The sequence below is a fragment of the Oncorhynchus mykiss genome, chromosome 3, assembly GCF_013265735.2.
Source record: "Oncorhynchus mykiss isolate Arlee chromosome 3, USDA_OmykA_1.1, whole genome shotgun sequence".
NCBI lineage: Eukaryota > Metazoa > Chordata > Actinopteri > Salmoniformes > Salmonidae > Oncorhynchus > Oncorhynchus mykiss.
In genome coordinates this window covers 1,695,073-1,722,190 of record NC_048567.1, presented here as the reverse complement: position 1 = coordinate 1,722,190, position 27,118 = coordinate 1,695,073, and the positions used below count along the sequence as shown (strand labels likewise).

Here is a 27,118-nt window from a genome sequence, read left to right as displayed (position 1 = left end):
TCTCTCGGAGGACCTGAGCCCTAGGACCATGCCCCAGGACTACCTGACATGATGACTCCTTGCTGTCCCCAGTCCACCTGGCCGTGCTGCTGCTCCAGTTTCAACTGTTCTGCCTGTGATCATTATTATCTGACCATGCTGGTCATTTATGAACATTTGAACATCTTGGCCATGTTCTGTTATAATCTCCACCCGGCACAGCCAGAAGAGGACTGGCCATCCCACATATGCTCTCTCTAATTCTCTCTTTCTTTCTCTCTCTCGGAGGACCTGAGCCCTAGGACCATGCCCCAGGAATACCTGACATGATGACTCCTTGCTGTCATCAGTCCACCTGACTGTGCTGCTGCTCCAGTTTCAACTGTTCTGCCTTATTATTATTTGACCATGCTGGTCATTTATGAACATTTGAACATCTTGGCCATGTTCTGTTATAATCTCCACCCGGCACAGCCAGAAGAGGACTGGCCATCCCACATATGCTCTCTCTAATTCTCTCTTTATTTCTCTCTCTCGGAGGACCTGAGCCCTAGGACCATGCCCCAGGAATACCTGACATGATGACTCCTTGCTGTCCCCAGTCCACCTGACTGTGCTGCTGCTCCAGTTTCAACTGTTCTGCCTTATTATTATTCGACCCTGCTGGTCATTTATGAACATTTGAACATCTTGGCCATGTTCTGTTATAATCTCCACCCGGCACAGCCAGAAGAGGACTGGCCACCCCACATAGCCTGGTTCCTCTCTAGGTTTCTTCCTAGGTTTTGGCCTTTCTAGGGAGTTTTTCCTAGCCACCGTGCTTCTACACCTGCATTGCTTGCTGTTTGGGGTTTTAGGCTGGGTTTCTGTACAGCACTTTGAGATATCAGCTGATGTATGAAGGGCTATATAAATAAATTTGATTTGATTCACAGAGACTGTAACGGTTTTCTTCTATCTCCTCCTCTGACGAGGAGGTGTAGCAAGGATCGGACCAAAATGCAGCGTGTTAATTTTCATACATGTTTAATAACGAATAAACACGAACAATACAAAACCGAAACAGCCTAGACTGGTGCAAAATAACACAGAAACAGGAACAATCACCCACGAAACACTCAAAGAATATGGCTGCCTAAATATGGTTCCCAATCAGAGACAACGATAAACACCTGCCTCTGATTGAGAACCACTCCAGACAGCCATAGACTATACTAGATAACCCTACTATAATACAATCCCAATACCTACCAAAAAAAACCAAGACAAAACACACCACATAATAAACCCATGTCACACCCTTGCCTGACCAAAATAATAAAGAAAACACAAAATACTAAGACCAGGGCGTGACAGAGACAAACTGATATCTTTCCGACAGATAAGATCTACAGATCTACCAGGCCAGAACTTGTCCGTATAGACCAATTTGGGTTTCCAATCTCTCCAAAAGAATGTGGTGATCGATGGTATCAAAAGCAGCACTAAGGTCTAGGAGCACGAGGACAGATGCAGAGCCCAGGTCTGATGCCATTAAAAGGTAATTTACCACCTTCACAAGTGCAGTCTCAGTGCTATGATGGGGTCTAAAACCAGACTGAAGCATTTCGTATACATTGTTTGTCTTCAGGAAGGCAGTGAGTTGCTGCGCAACAGCCTTTTCTAAACATTTTGAGAGGAATGGAAGATTCGATATAGGCCGATAGTTTTTTATATTTTCTGGGTCAAGGTTAGGCTTTTTCAAGAGAGGCTTTATTACTGCCACTTTTAGTGAGTTTGGTGCACATCCGGTGGATAGAGAGCCGTTTATTATGTTCAACATAGGAGGGCCAAGCACAGGAAGCAGCTCTTTCAGTAGTTTAGTTGGAATAGGGTCCAGTATGGAGCTTGAAGGTTTAGAGGCCATGATTATTTTCATCATTGTGTCAAGGGATATAATACTAAAACACTTGAGTGTCTCTCTTGATCCTAGGTCCAGGCAGAGTTGTGCAGACTCAGGACAACTGAGCTTTGAAGGAATACGCAGATTTAAAGAGGAGTCCGTAATTTACTTTCTAATCATCATCTTTTCCTCAAAGAAGTTCATGAATTTATTACTGCTGAGGTGAAAGCCATCCTCTCTTGGGGAATGCTGCTTTTTAGTTAGCTTTGCGACAGTATCAAAAACGAATTTCGGATTGTTCTTATTTTCCTCAATTAAGTTGGAAAAATAGGATGATCGAGCAGCAGCAAGGGCTCTTCGATACTGCACGGTACTGTCTTTCCAAGCTAGTCGGAAGACTTCCAGTTTGGTGTGGCGCCATTTCCGTTCCAATTTTCTGGAAGCTTGCTTCAGAGCTCGGGTATTTTCTGTATACCAGGGAGCTAGTTTCTTATGAGAAATGTTTTTAGTTTTTAGGGGTGCAACTGCATCTAGGGTATTGCGCAAGGTTAAATTGAGTTCCTCAGTTAGGTGGTTAACTGATTTTTGTCCTCTGGCGTCCTTGGGTAGACAGAGGGAGTCTGGAAGGACATCAAGGAATCTTTGTGTTGTCTGTGAATTTATAGCACGACTTTTGATGTTCCTTGGTTGGGGTCTGAGCAGATTATTTGTTGCAATTGCAAACGTAATAAAATGGTGGTCCGATAGTCCAGGATTATGAGGGAAAACATTAAGATCCACAACATTTATTCCATGGGACAAAACTAGGTCCAGAGTATGACTGTGACAGTGAGTAGGTCCAGAGACATGTTGGACAAAACCCACTGAGTCGATGATGGCTCCGAAAGCCTTTTTCGAGTGGGAATATTATCTGCTATGACTACATGGTCCGATAGGAATTCAGGGAACTGTATATGGCCCAGGAGGCCTGTAAACAGTAGCTAAAAAAAAGTGATTGAGTAGGCTACATAGATTTCATGACTAGAAGCTCAAAAGACGAAAACGTCTTTTTTTTTTGTAAATGTACATTTGCTATCGTAAATGTTAGCAACAGCTCCGCAGGATGCACGGGGGATATGGTCACTAGTGTAGCCAGGAGGTGAGGCCTCATTTAACACAGTAAATTCATCAGGCTAAAGACATGTTTCAGTCAGGCCAATCACATCAAGATTATGATCAGTTCATTGACTATAATTGCCTTTGAAGTAAGGGATCTGACATTAAGTAGCCCTATTTTGAGATGTGAGGTATCATGATCTCTTTCAATAATGACAGGAATGGAGGAGGTCTTTATCTTAGTGAGATTGCTAAGGCGAACACCGCCATGTTTAATTTTGCCCAACCTAGGTCGAGGCACAGACACGGTCTCAATGGAGATAGCTGAGCTGACTACACTGACTGTGCTAGTGGCAGACTGGCTAACAGCCTTGCCTGCACCCTATTTCATTGTGGAGCTAGAGGAGTTAGAGCCCTGTCTATGTTAGTAGATAAGATGAGAGCACCCCTCCAGCTAGGATGAAGTCCGTCACTCCTCCGCAGGTCAGGCTTGGTCCTGTTTGTGGGTGAGTCCCAGAAAGAGGGCCAATTATCTACAAATTCTATCTTTTGGGAGGGGCAGAAACCAGTTTTCAACCAGCTATTGAGTTGTGAGACTCTGCTGTAGAGCTCATCACTCCCCCTAACTGGGAGGGGGCCAGAGACAATTACTCGATGCAGACACATCTTTCTAGCTGATTTACACGCTGAAGCTATGTTGGTGGTGATCTCTGACTGTTTCATCCTAACATCGTTGGTGCCGACGTGGATAACAATATCTCTATACTCGCCAGTTTTAGCTTTAGCCAGCACCATCTTCAGATTAGCCTTACGTCGGTTGCCCTGCCCCCTGGTAAACAGTGTATGATCGCTGGATGATTCGTTTTAAGTCTAATACTGCGGGTAATGGAGTCGCCAATGACTAGAGTTGGGGGGGGGGGGGGACACATTCAGAACAGTCTTTTGTTAGATAACAGGAGCCAGGTGCCTGATAACTGCATATTCTACACAGCTACAACGACTGACCGCTGAAGCGCTTAAGGGGCTGGGACCAGCCTCTGCGCCAACAATCAACGATGGGCTGGGTGAGTCTAAACCACGCCCAGTCTACTCTGACAGGCCGGCTCGGAAGCAGGAACTACTGTCAGAGTATATTAAATATCTTTGTCAGGAACAAGTCAGTTCTGTTTTGCCCTGCGAGGTGGGACAGAGAGCCCATATATACGAAAATTACATTTAGCTAATAAAAAAAAGCCTCATTGTGATATTTATCCTGATACCAGAGTCGAATTGACGCAACCCTGACACGAGGGGAAAAACCAAAAATATAAACGGTAATTAAAAAGTAAAAACCGTAAAGTTGTCATGTAGCAAAGTAGGCAACAAAACACCGCAACAAGTCTGCAAGTTGTGACCGGAAATGGCGTCAAAATGCTGTTGAGGTATCATGTGATGCTACTAGCATAAATGGACCAACAGTGAGCACATGTAGCTTAAGTCAATTGGTAATTTAAAACACAGGGGTCTGAGTAATATTGCTGGCGCATGGATATAATGCAAAACTAATGTTGCCATCACCCCAGTTACTCAAGTCAGGTCATACACCTCAACTCCAAGTAGGAACCACCAAAACAATACAGAGGACACAAGTATTACAGTTAATGTTTAATTGAGCCAAAACAAGCAAATGCAGTTACACACTGGACTAGAGTACCCATGAACTCTTGCATGTCCCACGTCAGATATCCATGGCGTCGTCGCCGGACGGGCCGGTCGCAGCTTCAGAGGTGGCGTCGTCGCCAGACGGGCCGGTCGCAGCTTCAGAGGTGGCGTCGTCGCCAGACGGGCCGGTCGCAGCTTCAGAGGTGGCGTCGTCGCCAGACGGGCCGGTCGCAGCTTCAGAGGTGGCGTCGTCGCCAGACGGGCCGGTCGCAGCTTCAGAGGTGGCGTCGTCGCCAGACGGGCCGGTCGCAGCTTCAGAGGTGGCGTCGTCGCCAGACGGGCCGGTCGCAGCTTCAGAGGTGGCGTCGTCGCCAGACGGGCCGGTCGCAGCTTCAGAGGTGGCGTCGTCGCCAGACGGGCCGGTCGCAGCTTCAGAGGTGGCGTCGTCGCCAGACGGGCCGGTCGCAGCTTCAGAGGTGGCGTCGTCGCCAGACGGGCCGGTCGCAGCTTCAGAGGTGGCGTCGTCGCCAGACGGGCCGGTCGCAGCTTCAGAGGTGGCGTCGTCGCCAGACGGGCCGGTCGCAGCTTCAGAGGTGGCGTCGTCGCCAGACGGGCCGGTCGCAGCTTCAGAGGTGGCGTCGTCGCCAGACGGGCCGGTCGCAGCTTCAGAGGTGGCGTCGTCGCCAGACGGGCCGGTCGCAGCTTCAGAGGTGGCGTCGTCGCCAGACGGGCCGGTCGCAGCTTCAGAGGTGGCGTCGTCGCCAGACGGGCCGGTCGCAGCTTCAGAGGTGGCGTCGTCGCCAGACGGGCCGGTCGCAGCTTCAGAGGTGGCGTCGTCGCCAGACGGGCCGGTCGCAGCTTCAGAGGTGGCGTCGTCGCCAGACGGGCCGGTCGCAGCTTCAGCGGTGGCGTCGTCGCCAGACGGGCCGGTCGCAGCTTCAGCGGTGGCGTCGTCGCCAGACGGGCCGGTCGCAGCTTCAGCGGTGGCGTCGTCGCCAGACGGGCCGGTCGCAGCTTCAGCGGTGGCGTCGTCGCCAGACGGGCCGGTCGCAGCTTCAGCGGTGGCGTCGTCGCCAGACGGGCCGGTCGCAGCTTCAGCGGTGGCGTCGTCGCCAGACGGGCCGGTCGCAGCTTCAGAGGTGGCGTCGTCGCCAGACGGGCCGGTCGCAGCTTCAGAGGTGGCGTCGTCGCCAGACGGGCCGGTCGCAGCTTCAGAGGTGGCGTCGTCGCCAGACGGGCCGGTCGCAGCTTCAGAGGTGGCGGCGTCGTCCGAGGACATGCGCCTCAGCTTCTCCTCAGAGGACAGGGCATCATTTGCCGGAGAGCTACCATGGTTTGGAGAAGCTTGGGATTCTACTTCATTGGTCTCTAAATACTCTTGAGAAAAAACAAAAGGAACAGTTGGGTATTCTACAGCAACACATCTGTTCTACACGGTCTAGGCCAAATTGCTAATCAAATTTTGAGCAACATGAACCCTACAGTTTTCAAAGTATATGTTTCAGGCCGTACCTTCTCTGGCTTGTTTAGCGTCAGACCCTATGGATCGGAGCAAGGCCAGGGCATGCACAATGGAGACGTCATTTGATGACAGCTCTGAAAAATGTAGGTTAAGGTTTGACAACATTATTTAGACTGAGTTACTCTATGCTGTTGAATGAGTGTCAAACACAGCAGCACCATAGACAGTGACAAAGAACATAGCTAGAAGGGTTGCGGAAAGAAACACTTACCTCCAAGTCTCCTCTGCAGAGAGACTTGATCTTGCTTCTGGGACTTTCCAACAGGGTAACAAGAAACTGAGGAGAAAGTGTTGACAGAAGTTGAGTTCACACAAAATAGCTACATATATTAATAGCAGTGAAGAATAAAAGATGACCAACGCGGAAGATACAGACAGTCAAATATTAATACCCAACTTATAAAGTTAAGCATATTTACCAAACAAATCCCTTAAACATTAGTGAACCAACCTTTGACAACCCCCACAGTCATCACAACGAGCAGCAATTCTCTCACACCTCCCATGATCATGAAAATAGTCTGTGTTATCAACAGGTAATGTCTTCCCATGGCCTGTATGAGGCTTATATAGGCCACTAATGACCTTAGTTTACCTGACAAACATGGCTTAACGATCAATTAACAAGCTTGATTGAGTTGTTACGTTCAGATTGGTGGGCAGGCAATCTTTTCTACTCCATATATTGCATTTATATCTGTAATGATTAACCCTAATGGTCTCAGATCAGCAGTAGAAAGAAGTATTCCTAATTATTTTAGGTGTAATCTTCAAAGATATTAGGGGGAAATAAACACTGTACCCAAATCCACGTTTTACGTTTTTCAGACAGTGAGAGAGAAGAGGGAGGGATAGGGGGAAGCACAACAGGCCCACACTCATCCTCTCGTACCACCAGGTTCCCTTCCAGCAGATACTGGACTTCAGAGGAACTTCTGCTGCTATACCCCATCTTTACCTTTACCCACAAAGGTCCTAAACGGTAGAAAGTGTCCGGCCAACAGACAGACGCACACCTTATGACGGCAATAACCTGTAGTCCAAGGGGATAGTAGCACTTCACTGAGAGCAAAACAGACAGGGACCAAAAGATGTGGAAGAAGCAATTAGGAGGCCTGCGTCTTGTGACCGTAGCGTACGTGTAGGTATGTACGGCAGGACCAAATCAGAGAGATAGGTACGAGCAAGCCCATGTAATGCTTTGTAGGTTAGCAGTAAAACCTTGAAATCAGCCCTTGCCTTGACAGGAAGCCAGTGTAGGGAGGCTAGCACTGGAGTAATATGATATATTTTTGGGGTTCTAGTCAGGATTCTAGCAGCCGTATTTAGCACTAACTGAAGTTTATTTAGTGCTTTATCCGGGTAGCCGGAAAGTAAGAGCATTGCAGTAGTCTAACCTAGAAGTGACAAAAGCATGGATACATTTTTCTGCATCATTTTTGGACAGAAAGTTTGATTTTTGCAATGTTACGTAGATGGAAAAAAGCTGTCCTTGAAACAGTCTTGATATGTTCTTCAAAAGAGAGATCAGGGTCCAGAGTAACGCCGAGGGCCTTCACAGTTTTATTTGAGATGACTGTACAGCCATTAAGATTAATTGTCAGATTCAACAGAAGATCTCTTTGTTTCTTGGGACCTAGAACAAGCATCTCTGTTTTGTCCGAGTTTAAAAGTAGAACGTTTGCAGCCATCCACTTCCTTATGTCTGAAACACATGCTTCTAGCGAGGGCAATTTTGGGGCTTCACCATGTTTCATTGAAATGTTCAGCTGTGTGTCATCCGCATAGCAGTGAAAGTTAACATTATGTTTTCGAATGACATCCCCAAGAGGTAAAATATATAGTGAAAATCAATAGTGGTCCTAAAACGGAACCTTGAGGAACATCGAAATTTACAGTTGATTTGTCAGAGGACAAACCATTCACAGAGACTGTAACAGTTTTCTTCTATCTCCTCCTCTGACGAGGAAGGCAGAGGCTGCGCAACAGCCTTTTCTAAACATTTTGAGAGGAATGGAAGATTCGATATAGGCCGATAGTTTTTTATATTTTCTGGGTCAAGGTTTGGCTTTTTCAAGAGAGGCTTTATTACTGCCACTTTTAGTGAGTTTGGTACACATCCGGTGGATAGAGAGCCGTTTATTATGTTCAACATAGGAGGGCCAAGCACAGGAAACAGCTCTTTCAGTAGTTTAGTTGGAATAGGGTCCAGTATGGAGCTTGAAGGTTTAGAGGCCATGATTATTTTCATCATTGTGTCAAGGGATATAGTACTAAAACACTTGAGTGTCTCTCTTGATCCTAGGTCCTGGCAGAGTTGTGCAGACTCAGGACAACTGAGCTTTGAAGGAATACGCAGATTTAAAGAGGAGTCCGTAATTTACTTTGTAATAATCATCTTTTCCTCAAAGAAGTTCATGAATTTATTACTGCTGAGGTGAAAGCCATCCTCTCTTGGGGAATGCTGCTTTTTAGTTAGCTTTGCGACAGTATCAAAAACGAATTTCGGATTGTTCTTATTTTCCTCAATTAAGTTGGAAAAATAGGATGATCGAGCAGCAGCAAGGGCTCTTCGATACTGCACGGTACTGTCTTTCCAAGCTAGTCGGAAGACTTCCAGTTTGGTGTGGCGCCATTTCCGTTCCAATTTTCTGGAAGCTTGCTTCAGAGCTCGGGTATTTTCTGTATACCAGGGAGCTAGTTTCTTATGAGAAATGTTTTTAGTTTTTAGGGGTGCAACTGCATCTAGGGTATTGCGCAAGGTTAAATTGAGTTCCTCAGTTAGGTGGTTAACTGATTTTTGTCCTCTGGCGTCCTTGGGTAGACAGAGGGAGTCTGGAAGGACATCAAGGAATCTTTGTGTTGTCTGTGAATTTATAGCACGACTTTTGATGTTCCTTGGTTGGGGTCTGAGCAGATTATTTGTTGCAATTGCAAACGTAATAAAATGGTGGTCCGATAGTCCAGGATTATGAGGGAAAACATTAAGATCCACAACATTTATTCCATGGGACAAAACTAGGTCCAGAGTATGACTGTGACAGTGAGTAGGTCCAGAGACATGTCGGCTGATTATTCGTTTTAAGTCTAATACTGCGGGTAATGGAGTCGCCAATGACTAGAGTTTTCAATTTGTCAGAGCTAATGGTGGGAAGCTTCGGCGTCTCTGACCCCGTAACGGGAGGAGTAGAGACAAGAGAAGGCTCGGCCTTTGACTCCGACTCGCTGCTTAATGGGGAAAACCGGTTGAAGTTTGTCGGCTGAATGAGCGACACCGGTTGAGCATTCCTACAGCATTTCTCTCCAGAAACCGTGAGAAAGTTGTCCGGCTGCGGGGACCGTGCGAGGGGATTTATACTAACGTTACTATCTGTACTTACTGGTGGCACAGACGCTGTTTCATCCTTTCCTACACTGAAATTACCCTTGCCTAACGATTGCGTCTGAAGCTGGGCTTGTAGCACAGCTATCCTCACCGTAAGGCGATCGTTCTCCTGTATGAGTACAGCGACTGCAATTAGAAGGCATCATGTTAATGTTACTACTTAGCTTCGGCTGTTGGAGGTCCTGACGAACCATGTCCAGATAAAGCGTCCGGAGTATGAGGATTCTGTGTTATGCACTATAGCCCGTTACCATATGTGATTTAATATTATCTGCTGTTGGCTTGTGTGGATGTATGTATGTGTTATGCAACATAGCTGACTTGAACCATTGTTCAGTTTCAGGGCCATGGGCCTTTCTCATGATGGAAAAATACAGAACTGTGCAATGAGTTGGGGGGGGGGCACATTCAGAACAGTCTTTTGTTAGATAACAGGAGCCAGGTGCCTGATAACTGCATATTCTACACAGCTACAACGACTGACCGCTGAAGCGCTTAAGGGGCTGGGACCAGCCTCTGCGCCAACAATCAACGATGGGCTGGGTGAGTCTAAACCACGCCCAGTCTACTCTGACAGGCCGGCTCGGAAGCAGGAACTGTCAGAGTATATTAAATATCTTTGTCAGGAACAAGTCAGTTCTGTTTTGCCCTGCGAGGTGGGACAGAGCCCATATATACAAAAATTGCATTTACCACTTATTGCTTAGCTAATAAAAGCCTCATTGTGATATTTATCCTGATACCAGATTCGAATTGACGCAACCCTGACACGAGTGAAAAAATTGAGGGAAAACCAAAAATATAAACGGTAATTAAAAAGTAAAAACCGTAAAGTTGTCAGGTAGAAAAGTAGGCAACAAAACACCGCAACACGTAAACAAGTCTGCAAGTTGTGACCGGAAATGGCGTCAAAATGCTGTTGAGGTATCATGTGATGCTACTAGCATAAATGGACCAACACTGAGCACATGTAGCTTAAGTCAATTGGTAATTTAAAACACAGGGGTCTGAGTAATATTGCTGGCGCATGGATATAATGCAAAATAAATGTTGCCATCACCCCAGTTACTCAAGTCAGGTCATACACCTCAACTCCAAGTAGGAACCACCAAAACAATACAGAGGACACAAGTATTACAGTTAATGTTTAATTGAGCCAAAACAAGCAAATGCAGTTACACACTGGACTAGAGTAACCATGAACTCTTGCATGTCCCACGTCAGATATCCATGGCGTCGTCGCCGGACGGGCCGGTCGCAGCTTCAGAGGTGGCGTCGTCGCCAGACGGGCCGGTCGCAGCTTCAGAGGTGGCGGCGTCGCCAGACGGGCCGGTCGCAGCTTCAGAGGTGGCGGCGTCGCCAGACGGGCCGGTCGCAGCTTCAGAGGTGGCGGCGTCGCCAGACGGGCCGGTCGCAGCTTCAGAGGTGGCGGCGTCGCCAGACGGGCCGGTCGCAGCTTCAGAGGTGGCGGCGTCGCCAGACGGGCCGGTCGCAGCTTCAGAGGTGGCGGCGTCGCCAGACGGGCCGGTCGCAGCTTCAGAGGTGGCGGCGTCGCCAGACGGGCCGGTCGCAGCTTCAGAGGTGGCGGCGTCGCCAGACGGGCCGGTCGCAGCTTCAGAGGTGGCGGCGTCGCCAGACGGGCCGGTCGCAGCTTCAGAGGTGGCGGCGTCGCCAGACGGGCCGGTCGCAGCTTCAGAGGTGGCGGCGTCGCCAGACGGGCCGGTCGCAGCTTCAGAGGTGGCGGCGTCGCCAGACGGGCCGGTCGCAGCTTCAGAGGTGGCGGCGTCGCCAGACGGGCCGGTCGCAGCTTCAGAGGTGGCGGCGTCGCCAGACGGGCCGGTCGCAGCTTCAGAGGTGGCGGCGTCGCCAGACGGGCCGGTCGCAGCTTCAGAGGTGGCGGCGTCGCCAGACGGGCCGGTCGCAGCTTCAGAGGTGGCGGCGTCGCCAGACGGGCCGGTCGCAGCTTCAGAGGTGGCGGCGTCGCCAGACGGGCCGGTCGCAGCTTCAGAGGTGGCGGCGTCGCCAGACGGGCCGGTCGCAGCTTCAGAGGTGGCGGCGTCGCCAGACGGGCCGGTCGCAGCTTCAGAGGTGGCGGCGTCGCCAGACGGGCCGGTCGCAGCTTCAGAGGTGGCGGCGTCGCCAGACGGGCCGGTCGCAGCTTCAGAGGTGGCGGCGTCGCCAGACGGGCCGGTCGCAGCTTCAGAGGTGGCGGCGTCGCCAGACGGGCCGGTCGCAGCTTCAGAGGTGGCGTCGTCGCCAGACGGGCCGGTCGCAGCTTCAGAGGTGGCGTCGTCGCCAGACGGGCCGGTCGCAGCTTCAGAGGTGGCGTCGTCGCCAGACGGGCCGGTCGCAGCTTCAGAGGTGGCGTCGTCGCCAGACGGGCCGGTCGCAGCTTCAGAGGTGGCGTCGTCGCCAGACGGGCCGGTCGCAGCTTCAGAGGTGGCGTCGTCGCCAGACGGGCCGGTCGCAGCTTCAGAGGTGGCGTCGTCGCCAGACGGGCCGGTCGCAGCTTCAGAGGTGGCGTCGTCGCCAGACGGGCCGGTCGCAGCTTCAGAGGTGGCGTCGTCGCCAGACGGGCCGGTCGCAGCTTCAGAGGTGGCGTCGTCGCCAGACGGGCCGGTCGCAGCTTCAGAGGTGGCGTCGTCGCCAGACGGGCCGGTCGCAGCTTCAGAGGTGGCGTCGTCGCCAGACGGGCCGGTCGCAGCTTCAGAGGTGGCGTCGTCGCCAGACGGGCCGGTCGCAGCTTCAGAGGTGGCGTCGTCGCCAGACGGGCCGGTCGCAGCGTCAGAGGTGGCGTCGTCCGAGGACACGCGCCTCAGCTTCTCCTCAGAGGACAGGGCATCATTTGCCGGAGAGCTACCATGGTTTGGAGAAGCTTGGGATTCTACTTCATTGGTCTCTAAATACTCTTGAGAAAAAACAAAAGGAACAGTTGGGTATTCTACAGCAACACATCTGTTCTACACGGTCTAGGCCAATTTGCTAATCGAATTTTGAGCAACATGAACCCAACATTTTTCAAAGTATATGTTTCAGGCCGTACCTTCTCTGGCTTGTTTAGCGTCAGACCCTATGGATCTGAGCAAGGCCAGGGCATGCACAATGGAGACGTCATTTGATGACAGCTCTGAAAAATGTAGGTTAAGGTTTGACAACATTATTTAGACTGAGTTACTCTATGCTGTTGAATGAGTGTCAAACACAGCAGCACCATAGACAGTGACAAAGAACATAGCTAGAAGGGTTGCGGAAAGAAACACTTACCTCCAAGTCTCCTCTGCAGAGAGACTTGATCTTGCTTCTGGGACTTTCCAACAGGGTAACAAGAAACTGAGGAGAAAGTGTTGACAGAAGTTGAGTTCACACAAAATAGCTACATATATTAATAGCAGTGAAGAATAAAAGATGACCAACGCGGAAGATACAGACAGTCAAATATTAATACCCAACTTATAAAGTTAAGCATATTTACCAAACAAATCCCTTAAACATTAGTGAACCAACCTTTGACAACCCCCACAGTCATCACAACGAGCAGCAATTCTCTCACACCTCCCATGATCATGAAAATAGTCTGTGTTATCAACAGGTAATGTCTTCCCATGGCCTGTATGAGGCTTATATAGGCCACTAATGACCTTAGTTTACCTGACAAACATGGCTTAACGATCAATTAACAAGCTTGATTGAGTTGTTACGTTCAGATAGAAATAGACCATGTAGAACATATGTTGATTCTTATCAAGTTGGTGGGCAGGCAATCTTTTCTACTCCATATATTGCATTTATATCTGTAATGATTAACCCTAATGGTCTCAGATCAGCAGTAGAAAGAAGTATTCCTAATTATTTTAGGTGTAATCTTCAAAGATATTAGGGGGAAATAAACACTGTACCCAAATCCACGTTTTACGTTTTTCAGACAGTGAGAGAGAAGAGGGAGGGATAGGGGGAAGCACAACAGGCCCACACTCATCCTCTCGTACCACCAGGTTCCCTTCCAGCAGATACTGGACTTCAGAGGAACTTCTGCTGCTATACCCCATCTTTACCTTTACCCACAAAGGTCCTAAACGGTAGAAAGTGTCCGGCCAACAGACAGACGCACACCTTATGACGGCAATAACCTGTAGTCCAAGGGGATAGTAGCACTTCACTGAGAGCAAAACAGACAGGGACCAAAAGATGTGGAAGAAGCAATTAGGAGGCCTGCGTCTTGTGACCGTAGCGTACGTGTAGGTATGTACGGCAGGACCAAATCAGAGAGATAGGTACGAGCAAGCCCATGTAATGCTTTGTAGGTTAGCAGTAAAACCTTGAAATCAGCCCTTGCCTTGACAGGAAGCCAGTGTAGGGAGGCTAGCACTGGAGTAATATGATATATTTTTGGGGTTCTAGTCAGGATTCTAGCAGCCGTATTTAGCACTAACTGAAGTTTATTTAGTGCTTTATCCGGGTAGCCGGAAAGTAAGAGCATTGCAGTAGTCTAACCTAGAAGTGACAAAAGCATGGATACATTTTTCTGCATCATTTTTGGACAGAAAGTTTGATTTTTGCAATGTTACGTAGATGGAAAAAAGCTGTCCTTGAAACAGTCTTGATATGTTCTTCAAAAGAGAGATCAGGGTCCAGAGTAACGCCGAGGGCCTTCACAGTTTTATTTGAGACGACTGTACAGCCATTAAGATTAATTGTCAGATTCAACAGAAGATCTCTTTGTTTCTTGGGACCTAGAACAAGCATCTCTGTTTTGTCCGAGTTTAAAAGTAGAACGTTTGCAGCCATCCACTTCCTTATGTCTGAAACACATGCTTCTAGCGAGGGCAATTTTGGGGCTTCACCATGTTTCATTGAAATGTTCAGCTGTGTGTCATCCGCATAGCAGTGAAAGTTAACATTATGTTTTCGAATGACATCCCCAAGAGGTAAAATATATAGTGAAAATCAATAGTGGTCCTAAAACGGAACCTTGAGGAACATCGAAATTTACAGTTGATTTGTCAGAGGACAAACCATTCACAGAGACTGTAACAGTTTTCTTCTATCTCCTCCTCTGACGAGGAAGGCAGAGGCTGCGCAACAGCCTTTTCTAAACATTTTGAGAGGAATGGAAGATTCGATATAGGCCGATAGTTTTTTATATTTTCTGGGTCAAGGTTTGGCTTTTTCAAGAGAGGCTTTATTACTGCCACTTTTAGTGAGTTTGGTACACATCCGGTGGATAGAGAGCCGTTTATTATGTTCAACATAGGAGGGCCAAGCACAGGAAACAGCTCTTTCAGTAGTTTAGTTGGAATAGGGTCCAGTATGGAGCTTGAAGGTTTAGAGGCCATGATTATTTTCATCATTGTGTCAAGGGATATAGTACTAAAACACTTGAGTGTCTCTCTTGATCCTAGGTCCTGGCAGAGTTGTGCAGACTCAGGACAACTGAGCTTTGAAGGAATACGCAGATTTAAAGAGGAGTCCGTAATTTACTTTGTAATAATCATCTTTTCCTCAAAGAAGTTCATGAATTTATTACTGCTGAGGTGAAAGCCATCCTCTCTTGGGGAATGCTGCTTTTTAGTTAGCTTTGCGACAGTATCAAAAACGAATTTCGGATTGTTCTTATTTTCCTCAATTAAGTTGGAAAAATAGGATGATCGAGCAGCAGCAAGGGCTCTTCGATACTGCACGGTACTGTCTTTCCAAGCTAGTCGGAAGACTTCCAGTTTGGTGTGGCGCCATTTCCGTTCCAATTTTCTGGAAGCTTGCTTCAGAGCTCGGGTATTTTCTGTATACCAGGGAGCTAGTTTCTTATGAGAAATGTTTTTAGTTTTTAGGGGTGCAACTGCATCTAGGGTATTGCGCAAGGTTAAATTGAGTTCCTCAGTTAGGTGGTTAACTGATTTTTGTCCTCTGGCGTCCTTGGGTAGACAGAGGGAGTCTGGAAGGACATCAAGGAATCTTTGTGTTGTCTGTGAATTTATAGCACGACTTTTGATGTTCCTTGGTTGGGGTCTGAGCAGATTATTTGTTTCAATTGCAAACGTAATAAAATGGTGGTCCGATAGTCCAGGATTATGAGGGAAAACATTAAGATCCACAACATTTATTCCATGGGACAAAACTAGGTCCAGAGTATGACTGTGACAGTGAGTAGGTCCAGAGACATGTCGGCTGATTATTCGTTTTAAGTCTAATACTGCGGGTAATGGAGTCGCCAATGACTAGAGTTTTCAATTTGTCAGAGCTAATGGTGGGAAGCTTCGGCGTCTCTGACCCCGTAACGGGAGGAGTAGAGACAAGAGAAGGCTCGGCCTTTGACTCCGACTCGCTGCTTAATGGGGAAAACCGGTTGAAGTTTGTCGGCTGAATGAGCGACACCGGTTGAGCATTCCTACAGCATTTCTCTCCAGAAACCGTGAGAAAGTTGTCCGGCTGCGGGGACCGTGCGAGGGGATTTATACTAACGTTACTATCTGTACTTACTGGTGGCACAGACGCTGTTTCATCCTTTCCTACACTGAAATTACCCTTGCCTAACGATTGCGTCTGAAGCTGGGCTTGTAGCACAGCTATCCTCACCGTAAGGCGATCGTTCTCCTGTATGAGTACAGCGACTGCAATTAGAAGGCATCATGTTAATGTTACTACTTAGCTTCGGCTGTTGGAGGTCCTGACGAACCATGTCCAGATAAAGCGTCCGGAGTATGAGGATTCTGTGTTATGCACTATAGCCCGTTACCATATGTGATTTAATATTATCTGCTGTTGGCTTGTGTGGATGTATGTATGTGTTATGCAACATAGCTGACTTGAACCATTGTTCAGTTTCAGGGCCATGGGCCTTTCTCATGATGGAAAAATACAGAACTGTGCAATGAGTTGGGGGGGGCACATTCAGAACAGTCTTTTGTTAGATAACAGGAGCCAGGTGCCTGATAACTGCATATTCTACACAGCTACAACGACTGACCGCTGAAGCGCTTAAGGGGCTGGGACCAGCCTCTGCGCCAACAATCAACGATAGGCTGGGTGAGTCTAAACCACGCCCAGTCTACTCTGACAGGCCGGCTCGGAAGCAGGAACTGTCAGAGTATATTAAATATCTTTGTCAGGAACAAGTCAGTTCTGTTTTGCCCTGCGAGGTGGGACAGAGCCCATATATACGAAAATTGCATTTACCACTTATTGCTTAGCTAATAAAAGCCTCATTGTGATATTTATCCTGATACCAGATTCGAATTGACGCAACCCTGACACGAGTGAAAAAATTGAGGGAAAAACCAAAAATATAAACGGTAATTAAAAAGTAAAAACCGTAAAGTTGTCATGTAGCAACAAAACACCGCAACACGTAAACAAGTCTGCAAGTTGTGACCGGAAATGGCGTCAAAATGCTGTTGAGGTATCATGTGATGCTACTAGCATAAATGGACCAACACTGAGCACATGTAGCTTAAGTCAATTGGTAATTTAAAACACAGGGGTCTGAGTAATATTGCTGGCGCATGGATATAATGCAAAATAAATGTTGCCATCACCCCAGTTACTCAAGTCAGGTCATACACCTCACCTCCAAGTAGGAACCACCAAAACAATACAGAGGACACAAGTATTACAGTTAATGTTTAATTGAGCCAAAACAAGCAAATGCAGTTACACACTGGACTAGAGTACCCATGAACTCTTGCATGTCCCACGTCAGATATCCATGGCGTCGTCGCCGGACGGGCCGGTCGCAGCTTCAGAGGTGGCGTCGTCGCCAGACGGGCCGGTCGCAGCTTCAGAGGTGGCGTCGTCGCCAGACGGGCCGGTCGCAGCTTCAGAGGTGGCGTCGTCGCCAGACGGGCCGGTCGCAGCTTCAGAGGTGGCGTCGTCGCCAGACGGGCCGGTCGCAGCTTCAGAGGTGGCGTCGTCGCCAGACGGGCCGGTCGCAGCTTCAGAGGTGGCGTCGTCGCCAGACGGGCCGGTCGCAGCTTCAGAGGTGGCGTCGTCGCCAGACGGGCCGGTCGCAGCTTCAGAGGTGGCGTCGTCGCCAGACGGGCCGGTCGCAGCTTCAGAGGTGGCGTCGTCGCCAGACGGGCCGGTCGCAGCTTCAGAGGTGGCGTCGTCGCCAGACGGGCCGGTCGCAGCTTCAGAGGTGGCGTCGTCGCCAGACGGGCCGGTCGCAGCTTCAGAGGTGGCGTCGTCGCCAGACGGGCCGGTCGCAGCTTCAGAGGTGGCGTCGTCGCCAGACGGGCCGGTCGCAGCTTCAGAGGTGGCGTCGTCGCCAGACGGGCCGGTCGCAGCTTCAGAGGTGGCGTCGTCGCCAGACGGGCCGGTCGCAGCTTCAGAGGTGGCGTCGTCGCCAGACGGGCCGGTCGCAGCTTCAGAGGTGGCGTCGTCGCCAGACGGGCCGGTCGCAGCTTCAGAGGTGGCGTCGTCGCCAGACGGGCCGGTCGCAGCTTCAGAGGTGGCGTCGTCGCCAGACGGGCCGGTCGCAGCTTCAGAGGTGGCGTCGTCGCCAGACGGGCCGGTCGCAGCTTCAGAGGTGGCGTCGTCGCCAGACGGGCCGGTCGCAGCTTCAGAGGTGGCGTCGTCGCCAGACGGGCCGGTCGCAGCTTCAGAGGTGGCGTCGTCGCCAGACGGGCCGGTCGCAGCTTCAGAGGTGGCGTCGTCGCCAGACGGGCCGGTCGCAGCTTCAGAGGTGGCGTCGTCGCCAGACGGGCCGGTCGCAGCTTCAGAGGTGGCGTCGTCGCCAGACGGGCCGGTCGCAGCTTCAGAGGTGGCGTCGTCGCCAGACGGGCCGGTCGCAGCTTCAGAGGTGGCGTCGTCGCCAGACGGGCCGGTCGCAGCTTCAGAGGTGGCGTCGTCGCCAGACGGGCCGGTCGCAGCTTCAGAGGTGGCGTCGTCGCCAGACGGGCCGGTCGCAGCTTCAGAGGTGGCGTCGTCGCCAGACGGGCCGGTCGCAGCTTCAGAGGTGGCGTCGTCGCCAGACGGGCCGGTCGCAGCTTCAGAGGTGGCGTCGTCGCCAGACGGGCCGGTCGCAGCTTCAGAGGTGGCGTCGTCGCCAGACGGGCCGGTCGCAGCTTCAGAGGTGGCGTCGTCGCCAGACGGGCCGGTCGCAGCTTCAGAGGTGGCGTCGTCGCCAGACGGGCCGGTCGCAGCTTCAGAGGTGGCGTCGTCGCCAGACGGGCCGGTCGCAGCTTCAGAGGTGGCGTCGTCGCCAGACGGGCCGGTCGCAGCTTCAGAGGTGGCGTCGTCGCCAGACGGGCCGGTCGCAGCTTCAGAGGTGGCGTCGTCGCCAGACGGGCCGGTCGCAGCTTCAGAGGTGGCGTCGTCGCCAGACGGGCCGGTCGCAGCTTCAGAGGTGGCGTCGTCGCCAGACGGGCCGGTCGCAGCTTCAGAGGTGGCGTCGTCGCCAGACGGGCCGGTCGCAGCTTCAGAGGTGGCGTCGTCGCCAGACGGGCCGGTCGCAGCTTCAGAGGTGGCGTCGTCGCCAGACGGGCCGGTCGCAGCTTCAGAGGTGGCGTCGTCGCCAGACGGGCCGGTCGCAGCTTCAGAGGTGGCGTCGTCGCCAGACGGGCCGGTCGCAGCTTCAGAGGTGGCGTCGTCGCCAGACGGGCCGGTCGCAGCTTCAGAGGTGGCGTCGTCGCCAGACGGGCCGGTCGCAGCTTCAGAGGTGGCGTCGTCGCCAGACGGGCCGGTCGCAGCTTCAGAGGTGGCGTCGTCGCCAGACGGGCCGGTCGCAGCTTCAGAGGTGGCGTCGTCGCCAGACGGGCCGGTCGCAGCTTCAGAGGTGGCGTCGTCGCCAGACGGGCCGGTCGCAGCTTCAGAGGTGGCGTCGTCGCCAGACGGGCCGGTCGCAGCTTCAGAGGTGGCGTCGTCGCCAGACGGGCCGGTCGCAGCTTCAGAGGTGGCGTCGTCGCCAGACGGGCCGGTCGCAGCTTCAGAGGTGGCGTCGTCGCCAGACGGGCCGGTCGCAGCTTCAGAGGTGGCGTCGTCGCCAGACGGGCCGGTCGCAGCTTCAGAGGTGGCGTCGTCGCCAGACGGGCCGGTCGCAGCTTCAGAGGTGGCGTCGTCGCCAGACGGGCCGGTCGCAGCTTCAGAGGTGGCGTCGTCGCCAGACGGGCCGGTCGCAGCTTCAGAGGTGGCGTCGTCGCCAGACGGGCCGGTCGCAGCGTCAGAGGTGGCGTCGTCCGAGGACACGCGCCTCAGCTTCTCCTCAGAGGACAGGGCATCATTTGCCGGAGAGCTACCATGGTTTGGAGAAGCTTGGGATTCTACTTCATTGGTCTCTAAATACTCTTGAGAAAAAACAAAAGGAACAGTTGGGTATTCTACAGCAACACATCTGTTCTACACGGTCTAGGCCAAATTGCTAATCAAATTTTGAGCAACATGAACCCTACAGTTTTCAAAGTATATGTTTCAGGCCGTACCTTCTCTGGCTTGTTTAGCGTCAGACCCTATGGATCGGAGCAAGGCCAGGGCATGCACAATGGAGACGTCATTTGATGACAGCTCTGAAAAATGTAGGTTAAGGTTTGACAACATTATTTAGACTGAGTTACTCTATGCTGTTGAATGAGTGTCAAACACAGCAGCACCATAGACAGTGACAAAGAACATAGCTAGAAGGGTTGCGGAAAGAAACACTTACCTCCAAGTCTCCTCTGCAGAGAGACTTGATCTTGCTTCTGGGACTTTCCAACAGGGTAACAAGAAACTGAGGAGAAAGTGTTGACAGAAGTTGAGTTCACACAAAATAGCTACATATATTAATAGCAGTGAAGAATAAAAGATGACCAACGCGGAAGATACAGACAGTCAAATATTAATACCCAACTTATAAAGTTAAGCATATTTACCAAACAAATCCCTTAAACATTAGTGAACCAACCTTTGACAACCCCCACAGTCATCACAACGAGCAGCAATTCTCTCACACCTCCCATGATCATGAAAATAGTCTGTGTTATCAACAGGTAATGTCTTCCCATGGCCTGTATGAGGCTTATATAGGCCACTAATGACCTTAGTTTACCTGACAAACATGGCTTAACGATCAATTAACAAGCTTGATTGAGTTGTTACGTTCAGATAGAAATAGACCATGTAGAACATATGTTGATTCTTATCAAGTTGGTGGGCAGGCAATCTTTTCTACTCCATATATTGCATTTATATCTGTAATGATTAACCCTAATGGTCTCAGATCAGCAGTAGAAAGAAGTATTCCTAATTATTTTAGGTGTAATCTTCAAAGATATTAGGGGGAAATAAACACTGTACCCAAATCCACGTTTTACGTTTTTCAGACAGTGAGAGAGAAGAGGGAGGGATAGGGGGAAGCACAACAGGCCCACACTCATCCTCTCGTACCACCAGGTTCCCTTCCAGCAGATACTGGACTTCAGAGGAACTTCTGCTGCTATACCCCATCTTTACCTTTACCCACAAAGGTCCTAAACGGTAGAAAGTGTCCGGCCAACAGACAGACGCACACCTTATGACGGCAATAACCTGTAGTCCAAGGGGATAGTAGCACTTCACTGAGAGCAAAACAGACAGGGACCAAAAGATGTGGAAGAAGCAATTAGGAGGCCTGCGTCTTGTGACCGTAGCGTACGTGTAGGTATGTACGGCAGGACCAAATCAGAGAGATAGGTACGAGCAAGCCCATGTAATGCTTTGTAGGTTAGCAGTAAAACCTTGAAATCAGCCCTTGCCTTGACAGGAAGCCAGTGTAGGGAGGCTAGCACTGGAGTAATATGATATATTTTTGGGGTTCTAGTCAGGATTCTAGCAGCCGTATTTAGCACTAACTGAAGTTTATTTAGTGCTTTATCCGGGTAGCCGGAAAGTAAGAGCATTGCAGTAGTCTAACCTAGAAGTGACAAAAGCATGGATACATTTTTCTGCATCATTTTTGGACAGAAAGTTTGATTTTTGCAATGTTACGTAGATGGAAAAAAGCTGTCCTTGAAACAGTCTTGATATGTTCTTCAAAAGAGAGATCAGGGTCCAGAGTAACGCCGAGGGCCTTCACAGTTTTATTTGAGATGACTGTACAGCCATTAAGATTAATTGTCAGATTCAACAGAAGATCTCTTTGTTTCTTGGGACCTAGAACAAGCATCTCTGTTTTGTCCGAGTTTAAAAGTAGAACGTTTGCAGCCATCCACTTCCTTATGTCTGAAACACATGCTTCTAGCGAGGGCAATTTTGGGGCTTCACCATGTTTCATTGAAATGTTCAGCTGTGTGTCATCCGCATAGCAGTGAAAGTTAACATTATGTTTTCGAATGACATCCCCAAGAGGTAAAATATATAGTGAAAATCAATAGTGGTCCTAAAACGGAACCTTGAGGAACATCGAAATTTACAGTTGATTTGTCAGAGGACAAACCATTCACAGAGACTGTAACAGTTTTCTTCTATCTCCTCCTCTGACGAGGAAGGCAGAGGCTGCGCAACAGCCTTTTCTAAACATTTTGAGAGGAATGGAAGATTCGATATAGGCCGATAGTTTTTTATATTTTCTGGGTCAAGGTTTGGCTTTTTCAAGAGAGGCTTTATTACTGCCACTTTTAGTGAGTTTGGTACACATCCGGTGGATAGAGAGCCGTTTATTATGTTCAACATAGGAGGGCCAAGCACAGGAAACAGCTCTTTCAGTAGTTTAGTTGGAATAGGGTCCAGTATGGAGCTTGAAGGTTTAGAGGCCATGATTATTTTCATCATTGTGTCAAGGGATATAGTACTAAAACACTTGAGTGTCTCTCTTGATCCTAGGTCCTGGCAGAGTTGTGCAGACTCAGGACAACTGAGCTTTGAAGGAATACGCAGATTTAAAGAGGAGTCCATAATTTACTTTGTAATAATCATCTTTTCCTCAAAGAAGTTCATGAATTTATTACTGCTGAGGTGAAAGCCATCCTCTCTTGGGGAATGCTGCTTTTTAGTTAGCTTTGCGACAGTATCAAAAACGAATTTCGGATTGTTCTTATTTTCCTCAATTAAGTTGGAAAAATAGGATGATCGAGCAGCAGCAAGGGCTCTTCGATACTGCACGGTACTGTCTTTCCAAGCTAGTCGGAAGACTTCCAGTTTGGTGTGGCGCCATTTCCGTTCCAATTTTCTGGAAGCTTGCTTCAGAGCTCGGGTATTTTCTGTATACCAGGGAGCTAGTTTCTTATGAGAAATGTTTTTAGTTTTTAGGGGTGCAACTGCATCTAGGGTATTGCGCAAGGTTAAATTGAGTTCCTCAGTTAGGTGGTTAACTGATTTTTGTCCTCTGGCGTCCTTGGGTAGACAGAGGGAGTCTGGAAGGACATCAAGGAATCTTTGTGTTGTCTGTGAATTTATAGCACGACTTTTGATGTTCCTTGGTTGGGGTCTGAGCAGATTATTTGTTGCAATTGCAAACGTAATAAAATGGTGGTCCGATAGTCCAGGATTATGAGGGAAAACATTAAGATCCACAACATTTATTCCATGGGACAAAACTAGGTCCAGAGTATGACTGTGACAGTGAGTAGGTCCAGAGACATGTCGGCTGATTATTCGTTTTAAGTCTAATACTGCGGGTAATGGAGTCGCCAATGACTAGAGTTTTCAATTTGTCAGAGCTAATGGTGGGAAGCTTCGGCGTCTCTGACCCCGTAACGGGAGGAGTAGAGACAAGAGAAGGCTCGGCCTTTGACTCCGACTCGCTGCTTAATGGGGAAAACCGGTTGAAGTTTGTCGGCTGAATGAGCGACACCGGTTGAGCATTCCTACAGCATTTCTCTCCAGAAACCGTGAGAAAGTTGTCCGGCTGCGGGGACCGTGCGAGGGGATTTATACTAACGTTACTATCTGTACTTACTGGTGGCACAGACGCTGTTTCATCCTTTCCTACACTGAAATTACCCTTGCCTAACGATTGCGTCTGAAGCTGGGCTTGTAGCACAGCTATCCTCACCGTAAGGCGATCGTTCTCCTGTATGAGTACAGCGACTGCAATTAGAAGGCATCATATTAATGTTACTACTTAGCTTCGGCTGTTGGAGGTCCTGACGAACCATGTCCAGATAAAGCGTCCGGAGTATGAGGATTCTGTGTTATGCACTATAGCCCGTTACCATATGTGATTTAATATTATCTGCTGTTGGCTTGTGTGGATGTATGTATGTGTTATGCAACATAGCTGACTTGAACCATTGTTCAGTTTCAGGGCCATGGGCCTTTCTCATGATGGAAAAATACAGAACTGTGCAATGAGTTGGGGGGGGGCACATTCAGAACAGTCTTTTGTTAGATAACAGGAGCCAGGTGCCTGATAACTGCATATTCTACACAGCTACAACGACTGACCGCTGAAGCGCTTAAGGGGCTGGGACCAGCCTCTGCGCCAACAATCAACGATGGGCTGGGTGAGTCTAAACCACGCCCAGTCTACTCTGACAGGCCGGCTCGGAAGCAGGAACTGTCAGAGTATATTAAATATCTTTGTCAGGAACAAGTCAGTTCTGTTTTGCCCTGCGAGGTGGGACAGAGCCCATATATACGAAAATTGCATTTACCACTTATTGCTTAGCTAATAAAAGCCTCATTGTGATATTTATCCTGATACGAATTGACGCAACCCTGACACGAGTGAAAAAATTGAGGGAAAAACCAAAAATATAAACGGTAATTAAAAAGTAAAAACCGTAAAGTTGTCAGGTAGCAAAGTAGGCAACAAAACACTGCAACACGTAAACAAGTCTGCAAGTTGTGACCGGAAATGGCGTCAAAATGCTGTTGAGGTATCATGTGATGCTACTAGCATAAATGGACCAACACTGAGCACATGTAGCTTAAGTCAATTGGTAATTTAAAACACAGGGGTCTGAGTAATATTGCTGGCGCATGGATATAATGCAAAATAAATGTTGCCATCACCCCAGTTACTCAAGTCAGGTCATACACCTCAACTCCAAGTAGGAACCACCAAAACAATACAGAGGACACAAGTATTACAGTTAATGTTTAATTGAGCCAAAACAAGCAAATGCAGTTACACACTGGACTAGAGTACCCATGAACTCTTGCATGTCCCACGTCAGATATCCATGGCGTCGTCGCCGGACGGGCCGGTCGCAGCTTCAGAGGTGGCGTCGTCGCCAGACGGGCCGGTCGCAGCTTCAGAGGTGGCGTCGTCGCCGGACGGGCCGGTCGCAGCTTCAGAGGTGGCGTCGTCGCCAGACGGGCCGGTCGCAGCTCCAGAGGTGGCGTCGTCGCCGGACGGGCCGGTCGCAGCTCCAGAGGTGGCGTCGTCGCCGGACGGGCCGGTCGCAGCTCCAGAGGTGGCGTCGTCGCCGGACGGGCCGGTCGCAGCTCCAGAGGTGGCGTCGTCGCCGGACGGGCCGGTCGCAGCTCCAGAGGTGGCGTCGTCGCCGGACGGGCCGGTCGCAGCTCCAGAGGTGGCGTCGTCGCCGGACGGGCCGGTCGCAGCTCCAGAGGTGGCGTCGTCGCCGGACGGGCCGGTCGCAGCTCCAGAGGTGGCGTCGTCGCCAGACGGGCCGGTCGCAGCTCCAGAGGTGGCGTCGTCGCCAGACGGGCCGGTCGCAGCTCCAGAGGTGGCGTCGTCGCCAGACGGGCCGGTCGCAGCTCCAGAGGTGGCGTCGTCGCCAGACGGGCCGGTCGCAGCTCCAGAGGTGGCGTCGTCGCCAGACGGGCCGGTCGCAGCTCCAGAGGTGGCGTCGTCGCCAGACGGGCCGGTCGCAGCTCCAGAGGTGGCGTCGTCGCCAGACGGGCCGGTCGCAGCTCCAGAGGTGGCGTCGTCGCCAGACGGGCCGGTCGCAGCTCCAGAGGTGGCGTCGTCGCCAGACGGGCCGGTCGCAGCTCCAGAGGTGGCGTCGTCGCCAGACGGGCCGGTCGCAGCTCCAGAGGTGGCGTCGTCGCCAGACGGGCCGGTCGCAGCTCCAGAGGTGGCGTCGTCGCCAGACGGGCCGGTCGCAGCTCCAGAGGTGGCGTCGTCGCCAGACGGGCCGGTCGCAGCTCCAGAGGTGGCGTCGTCGCCAGACGGGCCGGTCGCAGCTCCAGAGGTGGCGTCGTCGCCAGACGGGCCGGTCGCAGCTCCAGAGGTGGCGTCGTCGCCAGACGGGCCGGTCGCAGCTCCAGAGGTGGCGTCGTCGCCAGACGGGCCGGTCGCAGCTTCAGAGGTGGCGTCGTCGCCAGACGGGCCGGTCGCAGCGTCAGAGGTGGCGTCGTCCGAGGACACGCGCCTCAGCTTCTCCTCAGAGGACAGGGCATCATTTGCCGGAGAGCTACCATGGTTTGGAGAAGCTTGGGATTCTACTTCATTGGTCTCTAAATACTCTTGAGAAAAAACAAAAGGAACAGTTGGGTATTCTACAGCAACACATCTGTTCTACACGGTCTAGGCCAAATTGCTAATCGAATTTTGAGCAACATGAACCCTACAGTTTTCAAAGTATATGTTTCAGGCCGTACCTTCTCTGGCTTGTTTAGCGTCAGACCCTATGGATCGGAGCAAGGCCAGGGCATGCACAATGGAGACGTCATTTGATGACAGCTCTGAAAAATGTAGGTTAAGGTTTGACAACATTATTTAGACTGAGTTACTCTATGCTGTTGAATGAGTGTCAAACACAGCAGCACCATAGACAGTGACAAAGAACATAGCTAGAAGGGTTGTGGAAAGAAACACTTACCTCCAAGTCTCCTCTGCAGAGAGACTTGATCTTGCTTCTGGGACTTTCCAACAGGGTAACAAGAAACTGAGGAGAAAGTGTTGACAGAAGTTGAGTTCACACAAAATAGCTACATATATTAATAGAAGTGAAGAATAAAAGATGACCAACGCGGAAGATACAGACAGTCAAATATTAATACCCAACTTATAAAGTTAAGCATATTTACCAAACAAATCCCTTAAACATTAGTGAACCAACCTTTGACAACCCCCACAGTCATCACAACGAGCAGCAATTCTCTCACACCTCCCATGATCATGAAAATAGTCTGTGTTATCAACAGGTAATGTCTTCCCATGGCCTGTATGAGGCTTATATAGGCCACTAATGACCTTAGTTTACCTGACAAACATGGCTTAACGATCAATTAACAAGCTTGATTGAGTTGTTACGTTCAGATAGAAATAGACCATGTAGAACATATGTTGATTCTTATCAAGTTGGTGGGCAGGCAATCTTTTCTACTCCATATATTGCATTTATATCTGTAATGATTAACCCTAATGGTCTCAGATCAGCAGTAGAAAGAAGTATTCCTAATTATTTTAGGTGTAATCTTCAAAGATATTAGGGGGAAATAAACACTGTACCCAAATCCACGTTTTACGTTTTTCAGACAGTGAGAGAGAAGAGGGAGGGATAGGGGGAAGCACAACAGGCCCACACTCATCCTCTCGTACCACCAGGTTCCCTTCCAGCAGATACTGGACTTCAGAGGAACTTCTGCTGCTATACCCCATCTTTACCTTTACCCACAAAGGTCCTAAACGGTAGAAAGTGTCCGGCCAACAGACAGACGCACACCTTATGACGGCAATAACCTGTAGTCCAAGGGGATAGTAGCACTTCACTGAGAGCAAAACAGACAGGGACCAAAAGATGTGGAAGAAGCAATTAGG

The 27,118-nt window shown here is 50.1% G+C and overlaps 3 protein-coding genes across 3 annotated transcripts; all 3 read right to left on the bottom strand.

Annotated features, from left to right (window-relative positions):
* Positions 1–4,273: 4,273 nt before the first annotated feature.
* On the bottom strand, positions 4,274–13,083 carry LOC118944744 (polysialoglycoprotein-like). Its single transcript, XM_036965416.1, has 5 exons — positions 13,009–13,083; positions 12,769–12,834; positions 12,548–12,631; positions 11,732–12,412; positions 4,274–5,650 (listed from the first exon to the last, which is right to left on the bottom strand). Exons 1-5 carry the CDS (start codon positions 13,067–13,069, stop codon positions 4,674–4,676), a joined length of 1,869 nt encoding a protein of 622 aa, XP_036821311.1. The 5' UTR covers positions 13,070–13,083; the 3' UTR covers positions 4,274–4,673.
* Positions 13,084–17,193: 4,110 nt separating this feature from the next.
* LOC118944747 (polysialoglycoprotein) lies at positions 17,194–20,435 on the bottom strand. The gene is made up of 5 exons (XM_036965430.1): positions 20,375–20,435; positions 20,135–20,200; positions 19,914–19,997; positions 19,664–19,778; positions 17,194–18,496 (listed from the first exon to the last, which is right to left on the bottom strand). Exons 1-5 carry the CDS (start codon positions 20,433–20,435, stop codon positions 17,194–17,196), a joined length of 1,629 nt encoding a protein of 542 aa, XP_036821325.1.
* A 4,145-nt stretch (positions 20,436–24,580) lies between these two features.
* LOC118944749 (polysialoglycoprotein-like) lies at positions 24,581–26,478 on the bottom strand (the record flags this gene model as incomplete). The annotated part of the gene is made up of 4 exons (XM_036965438.1): positions 26,418–26,478; positions 26,178–26,243; positions 25,957–26,040; positions 24,581–25,821 (listed from the first exon to the last, which is right to left on the bottom strand). Coding segments are annotated over exons 1-4 (1,452 nt in total), but the record flags the coding sequence as incomplete, so codon positions are not given.
* Between the last annotated feature and the right edge of the window lie 640 nt (positions 26,479–27,118).

What these genes read in the sequence shown, in the direction of transcription:
- LOC118944744 (XM_036965416.1), bottom strand. Translation starts at nt 13,069, where the DNA reads ATGATCATGGGAGGTGTGAGAGAATTGCTGCTCGTTGTGATGACTGTG. An exon ending in GACTGTGGGGGTTGTCAAAG is followed by an intron (nt 12,835 to 13,008) that starts GTTGGTTCACTA and finishes CTTTCTCCTCAG; the next exon opens with TTTCTTGTTACCCTGTTGGA. An exon ending in CGCTAAACAAGCCAGAGAAG is followed by an intron (nt 12,413 to 12,547) that starts GTACGGCCTGAA and finishes TTTTTTCTCAAG; the next exon opens with AGTATTTAGAGACCAATGAA.
- LOC118944747 (XM_036965430.1), bottom strand. Translation starts at nt 20,435, where the DNA reads ATGATCATGGGAGGTGTGAGAGAATTGCTGCTCGTTGTGATGACTGTG. An exon ending in TCTGCAGAGGAGACTTGGAG is followed by an intron (nt 19,998 to 20,134) that starts GTAAGTGTTTCT and finishes TACATTTTTCAG; the next exon opens with AGCTGTCATCAAATGACGTC. An exon ending in CGCTAAACAAGCCAGAGAAG is followed by an intron (nt 19,779 to 19,913) that starts GTACGGCCTGAA and finishes TTTTTTCTCAAG; the next exon opens with AGTATTTAGAGACCAATGAA.